The sequence below is a fragment of the Anopheles maculipalpis genome, chromosome 3RL (assembly GCF_943734695.1).
Source record: "Anopheles maculipalpis chromosome 3RL, idAnoMacuDA_375_x, whole genome shotgun sequence".
Classification (NCBI taxonomy): Eukaryota; Metazoa; Arthropoda; class Insecta; order Diptera; family Culicidae; genus Anopheles; species Anopheles maculipalpis.
Genome location: NC_064872.1, coordinates 19,324,698 through 19,349,301, shown reverse-complemented (window position 1 = coordinate 19,349,301; position 24,604 = coordinate 19,324,698). Strand labels below are relative to the sequence as shown.

The 24,604-nt window shown below is 41.5% G+C and overlaps 2 protein-coding genes across 2 annotated transcripts in view; one reads left to right on the top strand and one right to left on the bottom strand.

The window, feature by feature from the left end:
- The window catches only part of LOC126565319 (GILT-like protein 1), a 390,535-nt gene that overhangs the window by 108,044 nt on the left and 257,887 nt on the right, over positions 1 to 24,604 (bottom strand). The gene's annotated exons all lie outside the window — the stretch shown is intronic.
- The window catches only part of LOC126560455 (kinesin-like protein CG14535), a 108,384-nt gene continuing 87,282 nt past the window's right edge, over positions 3,503 to 24,604 (top strand). Inside the window, exons 1-4 of the mRNA XM_050216414.1 lie at positions 3,503 to 3,548; positions 3,738 to 3,840; positions 15,090 to 15,183; positions 15,433 to 16,913. Of these exons, the coding sequence (XP_050072371.1) occupies positions 3,503 to 3,548; positions 3,738 to 3,840; positions 15,090 to 15,183; positions 15,433 to 16,913 (1,724 nt within the window). The remainder of the gene's footprint in view (positions 3,549 to 3,737; positions 3,841 to 15,089; positions 15,184 to 15,432; positions 16,914 to 24,604) is intronic.

The window sequence follows — 24,604 nt, the reverse complement described above, 5'->3', positions numbered from 1 at the left end:
AAAGAGTGGCTAGTAAGATGGAGCGCATGGAAGGAATTGAATTTTTGGGAAGTGTGTAATGTTATTCAGTAAAATTGAACTGTTGATGAGGTGAAATAAGAAATGATTTGTTTTTATGTGTGTGTTGTTGAAGTTGATAATGTTGGTGATAAACTAAAAAATTTAGCGCTGGTTCAAACTTTAGAATACCAGAATAGTAGATGAAGAAACCTTCCAGACATTGAAGTATGCATGTATACCTATCGATATACAGACAGTATATTCGGTTTGCTGTACTTGTAGTGAGCATCAAAACTAAAATAATATCAAAATTCCATAACTTTTGCACTTTCGCTCTTGTAGACATCTGTGAAATCCCAGACCGTAGGTGAGGCATTTGGTCCAAAAAAAATTTTTTTTGACATTCAAAAGAGATCTATTTTGGAATCGGTTTGACAATTTCTACATTATTTGCTCCAAGACAGAGTCTCAAATGCTCATCCTGGCACTTATATTTTGTCAGTAAGCGAAGAGAGCGATGGCCGCACGAGCTGGTAAGAGGCCCCGAAACCACAAATAACCTTCCCCCAGTTCAGCAGATTCAATGTTATAGAGGGCCCTCAACTTCAAACTAGCTTTGGGCCTACGAGGGACTTAATGCTCCACTGTATTGCGTTCAACGAAATTTGATTTTCTGATGATATCGAATACTTCCAAAGGTGAAGAAGAAATTTCGTTTTGATCGAATGATTCAAAATCAAATCTTGAGAAGTATTTTTGCTCTAAAACTTCTAATATCTCTATTATCTATCTAATCTTCTATCTAAAACATTCAAAGCTATCAAAACTTCATTTTAAAAAATTCGTTTCAAACGCAAAAGACAAAAAATGGCATCAAAACCAATCCAGCAAATCGTGCCCAACTCAATAGATGCATCCGATTGACCGATGATTGGTGTGCAGTGCAGTCAGTTACAAACTGCATCTGTCAGCAAACGATGCCTTCATTTTCTAGACGAATCAATCTATTCTTCGCCATCAACAAGATCCAATTAAGTTCGATTCCAATCACTCGCGGGGGACGCTCGGGGGGAAAAAAAACGCATCACGCACTTATCCATTCGGAAAACTGTTCGATTGAATTCACCGTGTGTCCTACTTCCCTGGGTACTTGGCTGACAGTACATTAATTTCGAAGTCTGTTTTGCGTTTCGAATCACGATCCCACCCGGATCGGGAATCGACTGGAAAGAATCGCACACTGATTCAGATTAGGGCTCGGTCGTGTCAAGTGCCTGACCTCACGCTGACAGCTACGTCCGATGTGACTGACGGTACTACGTAGCGAAGAAAGTGACAGCTCCATGTACATGCGAACTGAGAACGACACGCAGGGGCATAATTAGAATAATGATAAATGATCGGATCGGATGCATTGGTTCGAAGGAAAACTGTGCTGGCGTCTCACTTTACTCCGTCAGTATGCATCCGAAGCAAATGGAGTTCATCTTGCTGGTGTCGTTTGATTGATCCTTTGAGTTTTTTGCTGCAAGATATAACGCACTTGGATAAGACGTTGGTCAGATGACGATTCTAGAGGGAACCGAACGCATGTGTGGATGACTGTGCCGATTAATCAATCGTACAATCGTCCCGTCTAGTGAGGCAAAGAGTGAGCAGGACTGATAAATTATCGCTCCAGACATACTCCATCGGAGATCTTCAGATTCAGCGCCTGCAAACGAACGATAGCAGTAATGACCCAGTAAAGGAAAAAAGAATCATCGAAACGCTCCAAAACAAGGCACGAGGCACTGCAGATCAGGAATCTGTTACTAATTGTTTTGGGAGGAGAAGTTCGGTTTTGCCTTTTCCCATTTGGTTCCCATCTTCCCGTCGACGAAGATTAGTCGATGAATTGGCAAAGTGATTAAAACGGCATCGAGCAGATAATTTGAGTCAGATGGAGATCATTAGGCAAATCATTAGCTTACGGTGTGTACGTGATGTATTTATCTTCGTTGCATTTAGTACAAATCGATGACTTCTTCCAGTGTTTCTTCGTTCGCTTTGTAACACATGACACTTGCCACAGCTGGTAGCAGAAGCAGCAGTTCAACTCCACACGCGTACACAGTCACGTGTTACTCTTGCTTTCTCAACTTAATTTCCAATTAATAGCTTACAGAAGAGAGCAGAAGGAAGAAAAAAAAAACCCCCAGCAGCTAATATTCATGTTAATCCACGCCACACATTAGCATGCTGTTCGCTAATGGCCGTGGTGAAGTCGACGCACGAAAAAGGGAAATGTGATGCTCTCGATAACAATCCAATCATGCTGTGCGACTTTTCGTTATCACTCACGGTAGTGGTGAGTGAAAACACGAGGCAAGGAATTGAGTAGCTGCAAATGGGTTCACATCCATCACCCGTTAGTTCAGTTGGCAAGTGTGCGGATGCGTATTACCTTCTTGTTTTTCTGCGGTGTGACCGTTTGTCAGCGAATCGGTTGATAATACGATTTAATGAGACCGCAGTGGCATTAAAACTAGTTTCGAGGCCCAACTCAACGAGACTTCATTTGCCTGTCACCGATTAGCGATTATTGCTCGGAAGCCGTTTGAATGTTGTTGCGTGTGGGGAGATGATTAACTTTCCCGAATTAAAACGCGCATCGGGCTTTGGTTGGTTGGTGGTGTTGGTATGCGGTAATGCGTTTTCCCTTTTTAAGTTGTTAAAACGTACACTAGGTTCAGTTGGTGATATGAAAGTATAAAGCGGTGCACTTAACGTAAGCGTCATAATATTTTAAATTAAAAACGTTTAAAAATGTAAACTAGACCTTCGGCTGTTTAAGATAAAAACAGGTGGTGAATTGCGCTATCTATCAGATTGCTACAAAAAGAAAAAGTACAGTTTTAATCTTCCTGGTACTAAAAATGTTTTAAAAGAGCATTGAATAAAAATGTATTTTGTTATTATATGGTGAGTATTAACATTTATTTGATACATAAGTCTTGAAGAAATCGTTTCAAGATTTTTAATTGCAAGCTACACGGCTACAGCTACATGGCCAGGGATACAATTCTCCCTGTACCGTTTTCCCGCAGTAACTCTTCAAAACGTGGACTCTTCAAACGTGAACCTAAAAGTCTCGGAAGAGATGAAATAGCTTTCATGACGTAATCGGTAGATAATTCAAAACACAAGAAGAGAATTGTAAGCTATATCGCCCAATAAAAGTAAATTTTTAAAGGCCAATACAGCCCATCAAGTTTGATACGAAGGACGAGTAATTACACGTAGTGTACAGCAAGAGCGTTGGGCTGATTATGATAGAGAAGTCAACACAGTACGACTTCTCTATCATAATCAGTCCCAAACGCTGTATGTAAGATCCAGTCTCGAATATTCTTCTGCAGACTAGAGCCTGTTGCTTCTGCTGTTGGAATTGCCATGTGATTACCGACAAAATCTTTACCCTTTGGCACATCTTCCAAAGCTGCCGATAGCACCAGTCCCCATGATCCACCTGGTCATAGACTTCAAGGTGGCCTACGATGCCATAGGTTGGAAAAGTAGTACAGATTCCATGGGAAGCTGGCTAGATCGTTCGAATTTTACCGGGGTCTATTACAACGGAGACAGAATCTCCTGTTTGTTATTCAACATTACTCTGGAAGGTGTTATGTGAAGCACGGGGGTTGGACATCCGGGGTACAATTTCTCCCCAATATCTCCAATTTTTTTTTGAGGAGGATTGAGGATCAATGCGACGAATGCAAAGTACGGGTTAACTCTGATCACGCTAGAACCCAACTTGGAAGAAGAGTATCAGTTGACGGCGCCTATCTCGCGAAGGTAGAGGAGTTTTGCTAACTTGATACGATCGTAACTTCGGACAGCAACGTCAGCAACGAAATCCGAAGGCGCATTCATGGAAATCGTTCCTGCTACTGGCTCCACAAACTTCTATGATCCAGAAGTCTCCAGCAATACACAAAGGCAGTATCATTTTCGCTTTGACTGCTATCAGGATATCTGCACCACCAAACAGCTCATGGTTTATCCTTTTTCTTCACACGCCCTGCTCGCACACACCGCCAACGATAGTCCTTTGCACTCGCTGTTCGAAAATGGTGATTGCAGTAACGTCCTCCATTCAGCATAATCCAAGACTCGTAACTTTAGAGGATTATTTTAAAATTACTTTTAATCAGATTTTTGTCAGAATTGTATAGTGTTAAATGAGCTCATTTTATAAACCTGAAACAAAAATTTAGTTGCATTCATATCGAGTTATGTCTTTTAAGCATTGCATTCATAAGCCAAACACGATTTATTGAGGTGGAATTATATTTCGTTGACGTGGAACAGTCACACTTTTCTTCTTTAATATTATTTTAAATTTACACTTATTTTAATGAAATAAACATTTTTGGTATTTCAAAACATTGTTGTAAAAAGCTTGTTTTTCTGTTTAAATCGACCACTACCAATAATATTCGGTAAAGCAGCCACAAAGCCTCTAGCAAAATCCAATTAATCACAAAGTACAACAGCAAAAAAGCAAGTGCATCTTGTTTCTTGTCTCCAGCCAACGTTTTTATTCATTTTCCACTGCTCAAACCGCAAAAAAAAAAAACACCATTTTCTCCATCAAGGCTGCCGGCCACGTGACACTTATTAATGTGTAAATCATGCACCAAACTGTGTTAACCTCGAATGAAGCAGCAAGACCCATAAATCTCACAACCTCCCAAAACGCGATGAACGGCATGTGGCACGGCAGGGCCCAACAAATTGAGCCATTTCGGCACAGTAGCATTCAGGGGTAGAGGTTTTTTTTTGTAGTCGCACCACACACTGCCGGTCCATTGTACGCTATCTTTCACATATGCCAAAGCTGGATAAGACACTTGTGAAAAAAGGCGTCATTTTTTCCACATACACACACACACACACACAATCCAAAATCTGTCTCTGTCAAATCGAACAAATGAGTGTAGCTCTTCTTCATCAGAATGCAATAAAAAATCAAACTCACACCCCTTTCATGTGATTATGGTCCACATAATCATATATCGGTGTCGTCCAAAGTACAGACAAAAATAATATTTCAGGCATCATAAATTTGCAAATAATTTTTATATCCATCCTTTGCAGCGATCTCTGGTTCAACCTCGCTCCAACTCAAACGATGATATTATTCTCTCGTGCATTACGCTTTGTGGCGATTTGTTTCCATCCAACGGTGATAAATGCAGTACGATAAGATGCAGCACTTAATGCAATAAATTAAGATCTTTGCATCCTGTTAAGGAAGAATTAATAAGGGTGCAGCACAGGACCAAACGACGATACACACAGAGATTTAATTTCTTCCCAAACGAATTCGATTCCACCTTCAATTTGGTCGCTGCTCTCCTCCTACCATTGGTGCATGTTTTGAAAGGTTGTACTGATCTGTCAAAAAAGGAAATTGATACGGCTCACTTCGCTTGGCAGGTCGTAGCACAACTTCCCTTTTTTTGCCACACAATATTTGCATCACGTCGCGTCCGATGCCGATCTAGTGGATACGTTTAATCCATTAGCGCCTTTTTCTGTGTATTTCCCTCTACCATCAAAAATAAAATAAAAAGAACGAACCAAATCGAATGCTCAAAACTTAACCCAGATTCATGGCTTTGACGGATGGGCGAATTTCTTGTTTTGCATTCGTTTTCTTTTTTTTTTCGTTGCTTTCGTGGTTGTTCTTTTCGAATTAAAATGCGGTGCAAGCTCATGGCGCAGGCAAAGTTTTCGTGTTAAATATTCATTTAAATCGTCATTTCACCATCCCGCCCGATTATCGCGCGCAAAGGGTCGCGGAATCCGTGACACAGTTTCTTTTGCCAGCCCGAGCATTCCCTTCTTTCCGAAACGGCAATTAAAGAGTCATAAATACACATTAATCATGATAATGGGTGGTGGGCAGTGTTTGTTGTTTTCGTTGTTGTGTTAGAATAAATGGCCGCGAAGGAAGCAGCGTCAACAGTGTCGAGTGTGACCTGTGTTTCCGGTTTTTACGAAACGTGATTGGACGATGTTCTTGAAAGTGCTTGATTGCGCTTACGCATTGCTTAATGTTTTATTAAGTGCGTTGGTTGAGGATGAAAATAAGACACCTGGTAATTAAAGTGGCGTTTCTTTACATAACTTTCACGGTGAAACAGAGTAGCAACTATTTCAATGTCTTCTAGAAAATATTTCATTGCTTTCCCTTAATGGTTTTTTGAAAGAGAAATTAATCTTTTGTGTAATTTTGCACTAAATTATTTTTTTCTTCTACAACCTTCGACATTTTCAAACAAGTAAGAAACGAAAATGTTTCAAAAACATGTAGATAAATAATTCTGTTCAAAGAAATTTAAATAATTACATCTGTAGCATCGATCAAAACACATCTCAACGTCTTTTTTGCCAAGGAGTTATATCGAGATTTAAAAATGGTTTCGTCTATTGGTAAAACAACAATATAATGAAAAATAGAAAAATATGTCATGTACTGCAAATTAATAAATATTTTGACAAGGCATCAACATGCAAGTTATTGCAGTTTTTTTTAAATTTCTTTAGCGATGGCCTGGCCTGGACTACTTAAAACTCATTTTCTCTAAAGCTAAAATTCTTTGATTTTTATACATTTCCTTCTCCTAACCGCGAAACGGCACCTCATCCCGAGCGGCCTCGGAGGATTCGATGATTACAAGTATTTAGTTTTGTTTTTAGCTTGAGTCCTTATCGTTCCATGAGAGGATATCACGGCCGATGAGTGCTTGAGAGCATCGTCTTTGTGTTTGTCATGGTTTTCCAGGGCGATAGTTCTTCCATTGGTCTACCTTTGCAGTTGTTAGGAGAGATCCCCAGGTAGGCATCATTCCCGTCTTTAGCAGATCTCTCTTCCAATACGCCAACATACAATACTCCAACAGAGTTCAATAAAGTGCGTCGAACAACCTCGTGGTCCACAAAAAACCGTAGAAGATGATCTTCTTGTTCTTAGGTTAACGTGCTATTTGGTCTCGTCGGCCATCAAATGGTTTATCAGACTTATCGATATCACGTTAGTTATCACTACGGGGGAACGGTTCGAATGGGATTTGAATCCCGAAGATCTTCCCTAGATGAGATGAGAAGATGAGACCTTATCCTAGACATCATTCAAATGCCGTGGAAACAAGGCTTTTAATAACACAATTGATTAAAAATAGCTGCCTAGTTCAGCGTTGCTCGTGAGGTAGGCTAAGTCTATCAAGAAAAGACCCTTCTGACGTACTTATTTTACTAAGTTTTGTGTCTTAAACTGTTGGAGAATACAATCAAATCGGCTAAAGGACAAGCACTCATAATCAGCAAGCCGAATAAGATTGCGATGAGCACCGCCACATATATCGATCATGGTTAACGTAGTTGAAATTATGTTTCGGATTCTATAATGTGTTGGCCAAAACCGACAAGATGAGGATCCGTCAATATAAAATTGGTTTCTATTTATTTACAACTGATTATGACGGTCCAGTGCAGTATTGTCTTTAGTTTCTATTTAAACGGATACAAGTCTGGCAAGTCGGTGTGTGGCCTAATTTTTACGAGCATGACATTCTTTTGAAGAAAAATTTTCACCACCATTACATGCACCATGCGCATTCCAGATGCAATTGACCGCAATCAAAACAATCGCCGATCTGTCCAATCGCGATCAATTGAAGCTTCAAATCCTCAAAACTGGCAAATTGTCTGAAGAATGCCGACAACAACAAACAGATACGATTATTAACTCATCACAGAGACCGCACTGAACCCCTGAACAAGTCGGTCACTTTTCCTTTCGTTTAAGCTTTCGCAATGCTCCCATCGCCGCGTCAAAGCTCCCTTTTGAGGTGCAAAACTCGGTCAAATGCTATCAACGCAACGTTCTTTCTCACGATACCTCCGAAACAAATCGTGATGTTGTCCAAAAAAAAAAAAACGGGGCGGTACCAGGTACCCATATTCTAGTTTGCCGCCCATTAGCAAACGAAAAACCTGACGCACGTTCCGAAATAAGCTCCCGGTGCTGTAATCGGATTACGACTAAACGTTTTAATTGACTCATAAGCGGACCGAACATTTGGAGATTTCTCAGGGATTAGCAAAACGTTTGGCCCATTGTGAGATCGTCGGTGCGTCCGTCCATAAAAAAAAACATAAGACTCGTTACCGGGCAGGAAAGCATAGATATATGTTCGATTGGGCGCTTGGCAGACTCAGACAGAAACGGAACTTCGATAAGATCTCCGAACTAAATCACCCGTAAGGTAGAAAGCATTCAAGCCCCCAAAAGAGACACAACACATTCGTGCACGTCTATGGCTGAATTGTGTGTTTGTTTGGTTTAACGAACTGCCGGGCCGATGCGATGCGTGTGCACTGGTTTGGTGCGGCGCTTGATCAGTTCCGTGCAACGAAATCGAAAATGAATGGTATGTGTTGGCCGCCCAAAACCAACCCGCCTGAGCTGGGTGGGGTGTTGCAAGAGCAAATAATGAGATGACCAAATGCTCGGTTCAAACTGTTGCTGGGAGGCCTGATGCAGACTCGGAAGCTCGTTGGACGCTGTTGGGTGGCCTTTTTTTTAAGTTTCCCGTGAAGAGGAATGGTGCGACCGACTGCCAGTAGTTGCTACTGCAGTTGTAAGGCAAACGATGATGGGAAAAGAAAGCACGGGGATGCGAAAAGGGGTGTTTTCCTTATTTTTATTATTTTGTTTTCTTGCACTTTCGTGTGTGGTTTGCATTTCTTTCGAAATGCTTATGCATTTCTTCCGATGAACATTTCTGCTCCGCATACAGTGGGAAATTTGTGGAATAGTGCTTGGTTAAAATTATCATAGTAAAAAAATTTCTACAAAAAATACCTTTCGCTGGCATTAAATATGGCAATACATTCAAGTTTTAATTCTAGGATCAAATTTTGTTTACCTAGAATTCTTAGAACCTTTTAAGCTCCTTTATAAATAGTTATAAAGTTGCTTGTTTTAAAAAGGTAGTTTTTGAAGGAGAGGAGAAAAGAAGTAAATGTTCCAAAGATATAGTATAAAATGTGGTTCTAACCTGTTGGATAAAATCCAAAAATGAACAACTTTTCAACTTACTTTGTTTTACTTTGTCTCTGGGGATCCAACTTTTAAGAAATTCGAGTTGTAAATTATACAACGATGATTGTACCAATCTTTGACTGGTTAATGCAGCTGTGCCGTAAAAAAATGAACACATGAATTCACTTGTTGCGGAACAATTTAAAAGGTACAAAAAAAAAAAGAAAATTTTATAACACACACATTTACTCTTTGGACAATACGGCACTGGACCGTCATATTCAATTGTAATTAAACATTTACTCTTTGCATAAATGTTTGACCGTAAGTGTACAATTTGTTAATTTTTTGCTGCTAAATTTCGACCTGAAATAGTTAAATCATTTTATTGTCTGGAAAATTTTAAAAATTGTAATTAGTTTATGTTTTAACAAAGCCAGCAAAGTTCTGAAACTACTTAAACTATGAGAGCTATGGAGTTTTTCTTTAGAGAAAATTGGTTCATTTTTGTTTTTGTTTCTTAATAATACTTATTTCATGTTCTTAGCATTAATACATTCAAACGACAATACGGCGGTAAGCCGTGATAATATAATAAAACTAAATTAATACATTCAAAGCTCTAAGAAGATCCAAACGATCCAACGAACCAAAAAAACACAAATTGTTTTCAAAAACTTCAAGGCCCAAGGAAAGAAGAAAAGAGTATTTTGTTATTAATCCTGATGCTTGCCGAGGAGGAGCTAAGCGAGGAGTAAAAACATAATAAAAACCATCGTAGGATAATTAATTTTTCTAAACCAGTTTTCCATTCACATAATACTATAATATTAGGAAATAGTACAAAGGGCAAAATGTCAAAAAAATGCGTAATAAAACATAATATTTTTATTATTGAAAGAAAAACACTTTCAAAACTATCTCTTATATGGACATTATTTCCTGCTGTGCTTTGCATTGCACCAACAGTGCATTGAATGTATGCGTTTTTATGGAAATTCACACCAAAAAAAAAAAAAAAAGATACATTCATGCTTACACCCGAGGCATACGGGCGGACACAGTCGCAAACGGACACAAAAAAAAACCGAATCCGATCACCGAAGTGAGATGTAAATCACTGTCTGCCTAAATTAGGCCACCATCCGTAAACAGCCAAGCACGAGCCGCAAAGAATCGTAGCAACAGAACGGCAGTCGAAGAAATCTCCAACATGTTCCTCCCATACCAAACACCCAGGTGCGGTTCAGGTGAGGAAGCACATGGAAATTCCCAAACGAGACTTAACCCAAATGCGTCGACCACGATAGGACCTCGTACAACCTTTCGACCGCTTTTAGCAGCACAGTCGACAGCATCAACCGACCCGATGCTAACCAAAACGATTTGCATGTGCAGTTCGCGAACCGGTGTGGTGCCCGGTGGTGATTGCACCGCACCGAAGCGTGAACTCGGACACTTCTCTAGGAATCGATCTTTCGACCGCTTGACCCCTTGTCAAAGCAAAATGACACTAATGCCCGCGCAGGCAAGCAGTGTGCCTGCGTGTGTTCATAATTTAAATTGTCCAACCATCTCCACCGCCCCCCCCCCGGGGAGAATGTCCTTCCGTGGAATCGCTCGAAGGGACTCGTGGACTCGCGCGATGCCAAATGTGAAACGCATCGCAGTGCTTCTTTGCTCTGTGCAGATTCCCTCGGGGGATGTTTCTATTGCGACGCGGACCGAAATGGTGAATGTGATGTGTGTGATGTAACCGTTCTCTCACCGTAAAAGGACATTGGTGGTCATTAAAATGGTTCTCGACTTCAGCTACATTGTTAGTGATTAGGACACGGGTTCGGGTCGTGGATGATTGGAAGAGAAATAAAGCTGGTCTACGAGGACGTTGCGGCCAATAGTGAGATATTTTGATGACTCGGTCTAACAGGTAGCTGTAGTTGACAAATCGTATGTGATAGTTCATTTGAAGAAGAGTTGAGGTCTGTGATAATGAACCGTTTTAAGTAAAATAGAATTTGACATTTCAATGGAGTTGAGCGAACTGACAATTTATTGGGACAATTATGGCGCTCAACTTGCTATAAAATTGTAGGGGCTGGAATCAACGTTGCGTCTATCATTAACTTGATAACAAATACGGAGGAAAATTGGCGAAAAAAATTAGGATTTCATATAAAAAAATATTGTAATTTTTTTTTTCATGGGTTAAAAGACTTATCATCAACTAAGCAACACCAAAATGTCAATTATAAGTGCCGTTTAAGGGACCACTAATCCAAAGGTTCAAGTGCACTCGATGGAATAGCGGGGTCGGGTTTTACACATCAGAACCGAGGATCAAATCCCAACTATCGTATCGATCCTCTTTAATGGAGGACTGACTATCGAACTCTTTCTTCTTCTCCTTGGCTTAATGACCTTCTTATTCTAGGTCACGCTGGCTATCTTATGGGGATCTAATCTTACTAGACCTTGCCGATACCAAATTAGTTGGGTAGTCAGTCCTCACTACGGTGGAACGGTCCGGATGGGATTTGAACTCCGGTCCTGCCGTTTGAAGATCGGCGCCGATGCCGCTTATACCAACGCCCTGTGAACTACGTGGTATCAATAAATTTCGTAAGACATTTGATGGCTGGGATGACCTTAGTGGGTCTTTAAGCCCGGAAGAATTACTGATATTGCAAATTATAAGTCATAAGTATATGCTGCTTTCAAGATCTGATCACCATCGAAAATAAATCTAGAAAAATGCTACCAACACTACAGTACAACATTGATTGGTCAGCATTTTGAAAACCATGTCCATTTGCTCAAAAGCAAACGTCCATCAGCTTCATTTCAACCATTTCTCATTCCTCTCCCGCTTCAAACCCAGAAAACCGAAACGGTGGCACACAAAATTAAACAAATTCTCAACCACCCCTGTTCTTTTCAAACGATCTCCGCTACCAGAAATGTGTATGTTCCGCACAACTCATCCCAAAGAAGCAAAAAAAAAAAAAAACAGAACTGAACAGAAAAGTAGAGCTGCTTCAAGAGAGTTCACGCCCGTTCACCCGAGAAGAGGAAACATGATTAAATAAATGCAATAATTCTCCGAATATGGGCAGAAGATGATGAAGTCCGCCAGGGATCGCCGGAAGAGTTTTCGAGCGCAGAGTGAGTGATTGATTTGTTTACTTGCCAACAAGGAAGCGAAAAACTTACCCTGGGCGTGTTACTGTATGTCGGTGGGCTCACGTTCTCCCGCAGCTCCCGGGGCTTCCCGGGAGCATGCTTTTGATCTGTGGGTGATGTGTTCTCTGTTTCTGGAATGTTTATTTACCAACCCTGGTATGTTCGACCATCGGGAACAAGGATTCGTTCTGGATCGTTTGAATGCACTGAAAGAAAAAAATACATACACACTCACACACACACAGAAGAAGGCCGTGCAATAGATATTACAAAACGGTTAACATCTCGATAGTGCTTATTAATGTCAGACCCATGGCAAATCGTTTACTCATTCGTTTGTCAACCAACGAGAACTGCCTGAAGCATATTTGCCTACCAACTGATCGTTCAACGGTTTAATAAGACATCACGAGTCGAACAGTGTAAGAGGAGGACCTCTCGAAAATTAATTCATCCAGTTTTTTTTTCGTCCACGGTTTTGAAGGTCCCTCGACATGTGGATATCTTTTGCAATAATATCGGGTACTCTAATAGCGACACCAAGCCAGCAACGGAATGGAGGTCAAGTTGAGGTTTCGGGCATCGCGTTGCTACATCGCCGGGGAGAGACAGCAACGTCGATGACGGTTCGTCGGAAACGCCTCCCGACTGTCAATACGATTGCTGGTCGTGGTTAACATGGAATCGACGCAAAATGAGATTTTGTTTCAATATGTTTCGTTAAAACGTAAAATGGGCGAGCCATATTTGTTTTGCTGTCTACTTTACTTGTTGAGTAATCGGTCTGTGGTTTAAAGTTTGTAACAGGTTGTTTGTGATAATGAAGAACTCCGCAAAAACTCCCACTATGGGTTCAGGTCCTTTCCCAACCGATTAGAAGTTGAAGTTGGGCAGTGTCGACATTTTATCACCACCAACATCAGAAGGTCCCTGTCACGCCACATCCGTCACGAGCTAGACGCCAGTGTCTCTGTCATCGCTTAAGACAGTCATGCAGCTCCCTCTTAATAGTCACACAGCCCATTGAGGGAAAAACATATGGCACTTTTAGTCACAGTCAAGACCGTGACAACCATTGACGATGGCTGCACGATGCATTAGGCAGTACATTAGACAGATCCCTCCTTTTCTTCAACACTTGTCATCAGTCGCTTGTCGTCGCGTTCGTTCCCTTTCAGTAAGCGTGAAGAAGTGTTATACGATCGTCGATCGCCAACATAGAAAAGACCCTTTTGCAGAAGGGAATGGGTGTGTGTGTGTGTGATGATGTTTTCAATACCGTCCAAAGTTGCTGAAGTCTGAAAAGAAAAATTCTTATGAATAGCATCATCCAGGCATCCCGGGACGGTCAGCACAATTAATGATTGATTTCTTGACTCCAGAGGTCAGCAATGATTCCGGATTTTTTTTTTATTCGCAATGAGAATCGAGGTAAAAAGATTTCTCACCGCGACCACGATCACCATCGTTCGTGACGATTCTTCGGGAGCTCTCACGGGTGAAATTTGAGTAGCACGATCGGTATGATCTGCCGAAAGGGAAAAACTCATCTTTCGATTGAAAAGCGAACTCGCTTCGCTCAGCCGGCACATTGTTAGTGGTGTGATTCATGGGTTCCCTTTTCGTATTACACGTACCGCGGGGTTCGCTTTTCGTTACACCATAAATCAGATGATTCAGTTTTGTTCCTGTATGGTATCCATCGCACTCTTTTGAAAGCGCGACCAGTTTGAAGTGGCGATCATATTGAACTATTAAATAGGTCGTCGCTGGTGCGCTTTGTTCGTGCAGAGGCCGTTGCACGTTGTGTCTGCTTATCGCGCGGTAGGATGATTCTTGGGGTGAAGCTAATTGTAAAACCACTCGAATGCTAGCGTCACGGTGTGTGATATTGAGGGGGACGAGATTTAGGGTGTTACATTTGGGTATCGTAAAGAAGGTGCCGGTTTGGTGGCATAATGTGAAATATTTCATGGCAGCTTGATCCACAGATCAAGTGACTGTTAGAAGTGTACTGATGTGATGCAATTTAAGTTTTGTCGAGTGATCAGAATTGATGACAAAAATCTGGGTAGTGTTGGACACACACACACAAAGATAATATCAAATCATAACGAGTCTCAGTCAGTTCGCTTAGCTAAACTTTAAGTAGTAAAAGACATTTGAGTAATAATTTGAAAATATTTTTGCAAATTAAACCAATAAAGTAATTTTTTTCTCTTTTTAACAGCCCATCATTCCATATAAACTAGTTTCATGTTCATGAAATGGACCGCAAAAATGTCACAAAACTCTCAACAAATGGCAGCACGCGAAGAAAATCATCATTCAAATCGATTGCTGTGAATGAACAAAGCGAGTAAGTATATTAAAAAAAAAAAATGGTTGGATGAAAAAAGGATGAAGTTTTAGGCAAGCAAATATAACACAAAAAAAGGGATAAAACATTCATAAAACAATGAATAAAAAAAATTGAAGGAAAAATGTTTGAAGTGCGATATTAACTATCACAAAATGATCGATCAAAAAATGGAAAAATACAAATACTTATTAAAATATAAACACTGAAATTTTATGTGATTTTTCCAATTAATCTTGTATAAATGTTATAACATTTAAATTTCCTGTGAGAAATTCCTCTGTAAGCCTCTGTAAACCCCTGCACTTTCAAATGATGCCCCGTAAATGCTGCAATCCAAATGCATATCGACCAGCATCACACGACCATCAGGCGCATATCGTAGCAACCAACAGGCAGCAAAGTGGTGATGATTCATCAGCATGCACGTTCTTCTTTTGATTGCAGAACCGTATCGGACCGAGCTGGAAGTGGTAAAGTGGAACGCCATGCCAGCAGCATTCCTCTCCAGCAACACTCCCCGCCCTATGCAGCCAACTTTGTGAGTATGCATATATTTGTCAGGCTTTATTGTTCGACGCATCAAATAATGTCACTCTTTGCGCTTGCACAAAGAATAGAACGTTCTTTCATCAGCCTTTCTGACGATACGATCCGGATTCTTATTCCGGTGCACACGCTTGACACCAGCCGACAGGCTCAAGCTCATCCACACACAGACACAAACATAGCACAGTAGTTTTTAATTAAACAAAATTCTTTCTAGGCCTCGGTGCACCGTCCCCGGCAGATAAGCAGCATAGCGGCGATCAAAAGAACGGCCAGCCAGAATGCAGCAGCATCGGCTCACGAAGCAGCAGCTCGAGATGCTTCGACAGCGTGTGTCTTTGGCGTGGAAACGGAGAGCCAGCCAGCATCAGGTCAGAACGGTTACCCACACCCGAAACGGCACTCGAAGTACGGTTCGCCGAGTAAAGCCGTACCGATGCCACAGCGCCCGGAAGCGCACGGACATAATGGTCCGAACGGCCGATCGAATGCTAAAGTAGCTCCGGCGTACACGGATCCGTCCGGGAGAAATCTGCACCCGTTCGGCTCCGGTGTCAGCGGCGAAAACAATGGCAGAATATTTAATCAACCGACGCTTCCGCTGCCGGTGCAGATTCCGAATCCTTACGCTTGTACGCCGTCGTCGTCGTCGTCGTCACCTGCGATGCCTTCGGTGACGTGCCCAAATTATGGTGCCCAGCCGTTGCAGCACCGGTCCGGACCATACCAACAGACACCGGTAGCACAAAAGACTGATTATCTGCAACCTTCGCTGGGTGGCGTCAGACACGGCGGTGGCGTAAATCAAAAGTCCTCAAGCTCGACAGGCGTGCCGACCGGGGTTGGAGATGGCTGTCGACGCGTTTTTGCCGTGCAGCCGGGTGGTACGGTGGCAGGTCGCTTCACGAAACACCAATCAACCTCGGCACAATTGGGTCTCACCGGTGGAAAGCTAACACCGAAGCTGCTGAATGGCATCTACGAAAAACACTTGTTGAGCCAGACTACCTTCGAGGTGGGCACGAACGGTGCACTGCTAACAAGTTCGTCCGCCGGAGTGAAGGCTCCAGCAACCACCAACAACTCCCACCACCCTGGCAGCAAACACAACTCCTCGGAAGTGACTCGAACGCTAACGAAGAGTGACACTCGGTTGCGTGCCACGTCAAAAGCCACGGGAAAGGAAGGCTCATCCGTGCCGGTGTACGAATGCACCCAGCGAAATGCGCCCGAAACGGATGAACATAATTTGTATGAGTCCGTACGTACGAGCAATTATCACATATACGAAAAGATTGACTCGCGAAGATCTTCCCTCGGCGGAAGTACACCACCCGTCACGTCATGCGCTTCGTCAGCAGCGTCCTCGGTCGAGCAATACGTACGTCCGGTGGCACCACATCTAGCGCCCCCACCACTGCATCCACGTCCTAAATCGCATCCATCTGGAGGGATCGAACCCGTCGAAGGGACGCTATCCTTATCCGTCGTTCGTCAGATCGAGCTGAATGAAGTACAAAAATCGATACAGTTTAAACTAGCGCCAAATAGTTCCGGAGGCTCGAGTGTTCTTTCTCCAATTCAGGAACGTCCGCCGTTACCACCGACCACGGGCACCAGGACAGTGGTACTGGCCCAACGAAATTCAGCGACACGTTCCGAGCGGGTCAACATTGCGCTGGAAACGGCCAAAGCAATTGCAACGGCAGCGTACATCGAACGGTGAGTGCAATTCAAGAATATTCCATTTTAAATGATTGAAAAATGTTCCTTAAATAGTGAATTTTTCATTTAAACACTTGGCGGAAAGTGAGGTGAAGCTTTAATGTTTACTTTTCGAAGTTAGTGCCTTTGTTAATTTCTAATTTTATTTGTTTCTAACCTCCGGAATCTTTAGCTGAAGTATTTGATTCATTTATTCATTCTGAGTTTCTTTCTGAGATTCTTCTGTGGCACGGCAAACCTGGGAGGTCTTGGCCTGCCATTACTGGTTTTCCTTGAGTTTCCTTTCTTTCACCCGGTACTGGAAATTCAGTCCATCGTACGGGGGATCGGTCCAAGCGGTATGGGATATCCGGTCCTGTCATTGCGGAGATAATGTTGTTACCGGCTCTGCCACCATTTGCAGCAATGTTCTTGAAGATATGGTGGAGTAGTAGCTATACTCTAACTGCACCTGGGAAATAGTCTCGCCTGTCTTCATTTTAATATGGGTCCAAAGAGAGCCATCCAAGAATCGGAGATGGAAGCTTCGATGACCATCCAGATACGGGCACACGCCGCTGACATATACATCATAGCATAAAGACTCTTCTAAGCAGTGAGGATAGTAAAATGATCTCTGTCGACAGATAGACTCACGAGGCGGAACTTAAAATGAAATTGACATCACCAACGGCCGTACTAACAAGCTGAGATTTATGCAGTATTGATGTATAGACAGGTGATCACATCTTTCGTCCAAAACTTCGCCTATCTAAGCCAAAAAGTTTGCGTCCACAACATCATGGAAGTTAAATAACGTGCGAGTGTTGGCTGCCAACCGGTCGTTTGATATTTGATAACCCGATCAAGCTTCTTTACTCAAACCACCTGTCCTGATGGACGAAGATGGGCCTGTTTATATCTTTATAGTCTTGTTTCTCAAATACACTTTTGAGACATAGACTCTGTCCAATAATAACGACACCCTCTTAGCTATTCAGAAGAATTTTTAGTCCCATATACGTGGAAACCAAATGAACGAGCCGCTACAGTGACGAGCTCTATCAGCCGTACAACAACTTTCGAGCGATGTGTAAGACTCGCCAAAAGATTTGGCTGAACATAGCATGAGAATGGATCTTATTGCCACAGCCAGTAAAGTCCTTTTAGGCGGTCCACATGGACATAGTAAGATGGTACAAATGACATGCAATAACGAGCTAAAATTAATACAATAATTTTAAATCTGCTTCAATGTCTTTGTATTCTGATTTTTTTTAACAATAACTGAAGCATTTCGAATTTAATAGAAACACTGAAAATCTTTACTCTGTGGTGCGAAAGAACTAGAGTTGAGAGAATTATCGTACTGTAGAAACAAGACCGCATCCAATCGCTTCAAATCCACCTTGACGAAGAGAGATTCGTTCCGGGCCCATAAATCAGCTCACCATCTTCCGTAGGCGTTGGCAGCCACAATTTGACAGCTTCCCGGCGTTAATGTGGCCACCAGGAATGCCTAACGTCAACAACAACCGAGTTCTAATGGTTGTACGCTGCTATCCTGGCCACGGCAAAGACATAATTCAATCCGATTTGTTTAAAAAAAAAAAACTCGCCACCACTGTCAACCGCGCCAAATCCACCGCTCGTGTATCGAGCGGGTATGTTGTCTCCGGTTGAGGTGAAAGTCAACGATTTGTTTGAACATTCCTACATGCTCCCCCGGACTGCAACGAAACAAAAGGAAACGACTACTTAAGCCATCCAAATAAATAACGCTAATGTTTGCTCATAATGCGGTGACACTTCAACTCCCGTAGTGTGTTTGCTCGATCGTTCGAAGATCGAATCCACACCCAGCTGAGCAAGGGAAAACGAATGACTTTTCCGGGTATTTTAGTGCTGGTCGGAAGAGGGAACCTCCCTGCGGATGTGTTTTGTTTCTTTCCCGCTCAATCTGCTGGAAATCATTCTAACGAGGTTCTAATTTCGGAAAAAAAGGTTACATTAGTGTCTCCGGTAGGGTGTTCGTACTCGCTTTCTTGTACTGTTCGTACAAACAGCACAATAAATTTACGAACTGTTCTATTCAATTAGTTCCACTGTTGGGTTCTTGTGAGTTTCAGACTTCGGGTATCGAACCAAGTCCAAAAGTTCGTTACACGGTTGGAAAGCAGGTGAAAGTGAAAAGTAGTTCTAGCTGATCGTCCGTCAGGCGTGGTCTTGAGTGTCATAAATTTATCGCAACATCACATATTTCATGACGTCTTCGGGGTGATGTTTTGTCATCGACCGTCAACACTCGTCGGCAACTACGAGCATTAGGCGGATGTGTTGTCTAGGATGGCAGAGATTGTACAAACACGTCACGGTGCTAGACAATGGGTGGTTTGATGAGTAGAAGGAACAGTTGCAGACACATTATCCATTCAGGAAGAGAGATGATTCAAAGTAAGAAAAAACACATAACGAGCTTGGAGAGGAAAATTATGGCTTGGCTTGGACCGTGAAGAATATATTTTGGAATAATATTTGTTGCTGTTTTGTTGCAGGACAAGTTTGACAGTTGTTTATTTGTAGTTTGATAGTTTTTTTTTTGTTTGCTCTTAAGTGTTGAATTTTTAAATATATTCCCGTATCAAATTAGTTTAATTACCTTCAATAACAGTTTGTGTTCATTTTTGTTTCGCTTGTTTGATCTTTGTTATTAGTTTTATTAGTTGATGGTCCAATGTTGAAAGTACACACCACCAATTGTGTTCTTAAAATCGAGAAAAATTGTTGTAAAAGAAAAAGTTTGTAAAAGAAATCTTGTAAAAGGATGCAATTTCCCATCATAATCATTGGACCCGGACTTTCGTCTGATGGCGACGATGGTGACGATCATTCTCGATGCTACCCGGGTGAGCATCGTACCACTCCGGGCAAGGTGGTCCTCCCAGACAGGTTTAGCACAGCGCAGTTTGGTCATAAAAATTGTTTCACGAACGTCAAAACAAACTGCTTGCCGGACAAATTTATGTGCGAACACTTTTCTTTTGCCGGCCTTCTTTTTTTTTGTTTGTTGTTGCTGCGTGTTTCTGCTCCAAACCATAATGAACACGCACTGAGCACGAAAGAAAATGCGAAAACGAAAAGTATTATCTGATAAAACTACACAATTTTCACATTCATGCTCGCGGCTCGGTTATTCTCTAGGCACATTGTAATGCTGGAGCTGGTTGTGTTTTTTTTTGTATGCACATTTATTCGGTTTGGTTTATGTCTCTTTGGAAAATTTCTGTTTTTATTTACAATCATCCTTCCAGCGCATTCCTCGGACCGTTTTGTGAGTTATGGTTTTGCGGCAGCATTCTTTATAGTGATGTGACACATTACTATTTATATGTGCTTTTGTTGAGGTTGTCTGTGTGTTATTCCGTTGTTGTTAACTTTTTATTGAGATGTAAAATAACTTGTTGTATGTGAAGTGCATCGTTATGAATTTTAAGTAGCAATATATGAGATGCATACTCAAGCACGTCAGAGTTGGCCGTCAGTTTTTCATTACCCGAAGAAGTCTTTCCCCGATCGAAAAGTCTTGCCAACATCCTGTCGATTAATACATTTTCGATGTTCAACGTTCCGCGAAATTGACGGAACAAGCTCATTCGGTCGGTCGCATCCCCAAGCTTCACACCCGACCAAATATGATGAATGCTGTTAATTGTATATTTTATGGGCTTTCAAGATGCGTTTGTTTTCACGCAGTTCTAGGGGGTAACACCCGAGGTCGATAGTTCGGTCGAAGGTCGGTGACAAAGTTCCGCGAGAATGATTTACGATGCCGCCCAGAGCAGACATTTGGCTTATTTGTTGCCCGTGTTATCTGCCTTCTGCTAGGCACATTGCAGCAGGGGACTGTCTGTTTATTGGCTTTATGGATGCTGTTCTAAGGCAACCATATGGTTTTGGCGGATTGCGTCGTGTGCGACGAATGGTTTTTAAAACATTAATTATGTCTCGTGGCGCGAATTAAGCCATCCCGCGGTGGAGTGAGTGAGTGTTCTGCTTTGGTGTGTGCGATCGGTGGCGCCTTTTTAATTTGAGCCGTACGCAGGAACGCAGGCTGAGAAAGTTACGATCAGAGGGAGGATAATGAAGTGCATAAATTATCTCACGATCAGCTATCCGGAGGGACATTTTTGTGCTGCTTGTGCTGCCTCTGGGTGGCATGGATGATTCATGATCAAGAACAACTTTGTGGTGAGCAAATTAAAACGATAGAAGTTTATAGAGAAAATAAAATGTTGATACAATGAATGGATTATGACAAGATGTTGCAAGTGAACGTTAGTTTTAAGATTAAGATTAAAATATAGATACTTGTTCAAAAGAATTTTAAACAAACTGCAAAATTCATGTACAAAAATTCCTTCATTTCATCCATGCTGATTGTAAAAGGTCACTTTCTGGTAGTATGATATTGAACAATAACTGATCTATTTGTGTAATCTCCATGAAAATGTTCATTGGCAACAACATGCCATGCCGGTCAAATAATGTATTTATATGGGCAAAACCATACTCTTTTTTCTTTGAATGAGTGAGGACCGTATGAATTATTTCTCCAGTTGAAAAACGGAATAGTCTCAGACGTATCTGTACAGCTGGGTAACGAGATTTGATTCCTCGAATGTTGAACAAAATCTACAATTTCAACAACACCGAATTTTCTACATCTTGATCTATGAACTGCTGGTATTTTTCGTCTAACAGCAAGTCATCTTCTTCATCACTATTTTCTGCCATAAGTAACTACATCTTTCATATAAAACTTACTCCTCTTTTAGCCATTTCTGTAACAAATGAATGTAATCTATATAAACATAAAAGAAACTATAAAATACCACAAAGCACTACATGTACTACGCTATAACACTCTACACTGAAATACAACAGATATGGACTAGAGGGAAAAATATTTCCCTTAAGGTAATTTGCGGTTATGAATGCATGAACTAATCTTCTGCACTTTACTTCATAGTTATATAAAATTATACTTACTAAATAATATAAAACACATGAAAAAACACAGTCGTTGTATTTTTCTATTTATTATAGACTTTCTAAATACTATAAGTTAAGCGCACGAATGATTTGGTTTTGACGCAATAAAGTTTTAATACGTTCAGACAGTTGTTAATACATTCAGACAGACATTAGACGCTTTTGAAATACGTTTACTTGTAACGTTTCGTTTCAAAAAGCTCGTAAAAATAATAATTGCAAGATCTGTAACGATTTTTGTACATGGGAAAAATATTTCCCTTGGATCTTTCACCTTAAAGATCATCTTAAAAGTCCATTCAATTTTTTTAGCTTAGTCACTTAAAAGTAAAGCAAGCGGCAAGCATATTGTCGCACAATACCTCCATGAATTAGTGATGGGTCATAAGACTCTTTCTACGGAGCGATCAGCAGCTAAGTTCGTTCCTGTAAGAATTGAGTTTAACCCGTGGGTGAAACAAGTTCGAATCGACCTGTGGTTGCAGTCATTCTTAGCATAAAGAAGGCTAGCTCATGCGAGATCTCTGAAGACTATGAAGAACTTCTTGATACCACGTTGTTGAATAGTCACGGAGCAACAGTCCGGATTTGATCCTATTTTTTACCACTTGAAAACGCTGTCCAACTCGATAATTTATTACCGGCGCTAATCGTATCCTTATTCTTCTTCGCCACTTAAACCACTCTAGAAGGGACTACAACGCTTTGAGTTTAAACTCAAAAAGGAAAACCTTTTAAAGCATTCCATTTACTTCTCATTTCGTCACCAAAACAAGGGCAGTTCTCTAGTGTAAATGCTCCGATAAGAACACACACACCTTCCTAGTACGATGACAACGATAAGTCAACGATTGGCAATAGCAACAACACGTGCACCATGCTGCTGCTGCAACTCGTTGCTGTTAATGTGAAAATAGATTTATCCATCGTTTCAAATCATCCACCAAAAAAAAAGCGCCATCCGTGAGCCTTTTTGTCAAACCTCCTTTCGATTTTATCCCTCCCAAACGCACACACTCCTGTCCCGTACCAAACCTTCCGTGACATGATTTACGATCGAGCGGCATGCGAGTGTTTTTCGGGATGGCGCTCTGTACCAATGACAGTGTAAAACCGAAGTTCCGGGATATGCCGGCAGTCTTAAAAAATGATCCTATAAAAGGAAACGTGTCAATTTTAAAGTGTGTGTATGTGTAAGACTGGGAACACACACACACACAAAAAAAGCGAAACTTTACCACCCTTAAGATTTCGTGACTCATACGCACGTTCTTCACGTGATTGTTTCGACTTCGAAGATGTGAAAACGCACGTTCGGGCACGTTTCGCTTAGGACGGTTGATGGTTTTTATGAGCGTACAGGACCAGATGCATGGTATTAAATTATCTTCGAGTTTTACTGCCGAAAAACGATTCTTTTTTTTTTTTTGCCCAAGGTACGGATAAGTGGCACGAACCAGTTCAATGAGTAAGCGAGCTCTGTGCACGAAAGGACATCAAATAACGATGCTGTTGATGTGGAGCGAATGATGTCATTTATTTTATTCGCTTCGAAAACACCTTTTCCTTAGTGTGTTAGCGAGATTTTGTATGCAGCATTAAATCTAATAGTCGTCACGCTGCATCATTCGAAGAGTTCTCAAATGTCCGAACATCAAACTAAACGAAAACAATCGAAACAAGGTAACAGTTTCTAACAACATGTCCCACAACAATTACCAAAAACCACAATTTTCCGGGGAACGATTCGCATTCAGACACGTACGGCCACTTTTAAGGGAAAGAATGAACCACTTTAAGCATTCTCCCATCCAGTAGTGTGGCGCAGTTTTGATGGTGATTCGTCTACCGCAGATGAAAAAGCAGATAAACCAATCGCCGAGTATTTTTTTTCCTGAAGCGCTTTTTCCAACCATTTGGATATGGAAAACTCCAACGAACGAATGCACCTGTCAAAGAGATAAAACCATTCAAATATGCTGTCTAACATGCGGGAGATGGAGAGAGAGAGAGAGAACGAATAGCTACACCTAAGCCACAAGTCCGGAAAAACCTTAAATTTAAAATTCCCCGAATTTGGTGTGGGACGACCGAAAATATTTCAAATCAGTTTGACAAAAACAACTGTTTGCCGTAAATTTGTTTATTTCTTGTCGACTTTTGGGACTGTTTCCATTTCACTCTTTCGCTCGCTCTCGGTTTCGGGAAGGCGCAATCCTTTCGCTTCGGCCGTATTTTCGCTTCAAAGTGTACCATAAATTTTCACCACAGCGATAATTCGGATTTATGGGTTCCGTTTTACGGGGGTTTTTTTTGTGATGCTATGTTTTTTTTTTTTGTTGTTTCGAGCTTATTCCTTTGACCCACCCGCGCGATCGGAAAATTTAACTCCACCGTGCAGACAGAGCGAACGAGTCGTGGAGTACTCAAAAGCACCTCGCTGCAAACGAAACATCCCAACAGAAAACAATAGCCAACCGGCTGCTAAGTACTTCCTGCCAATGCAATGGAAAATGCATTTCCCAAAAATGTTTGCCCGTTTTCGCTCTGGCGGCACTACACACATGAACACTATCAGGTTTCCCTGCTCACCAGCAAGAAGAAACAAATCGAATCCACCAACAACTAACCCGTCGATCGGTTTGGTCGTCGTCCCA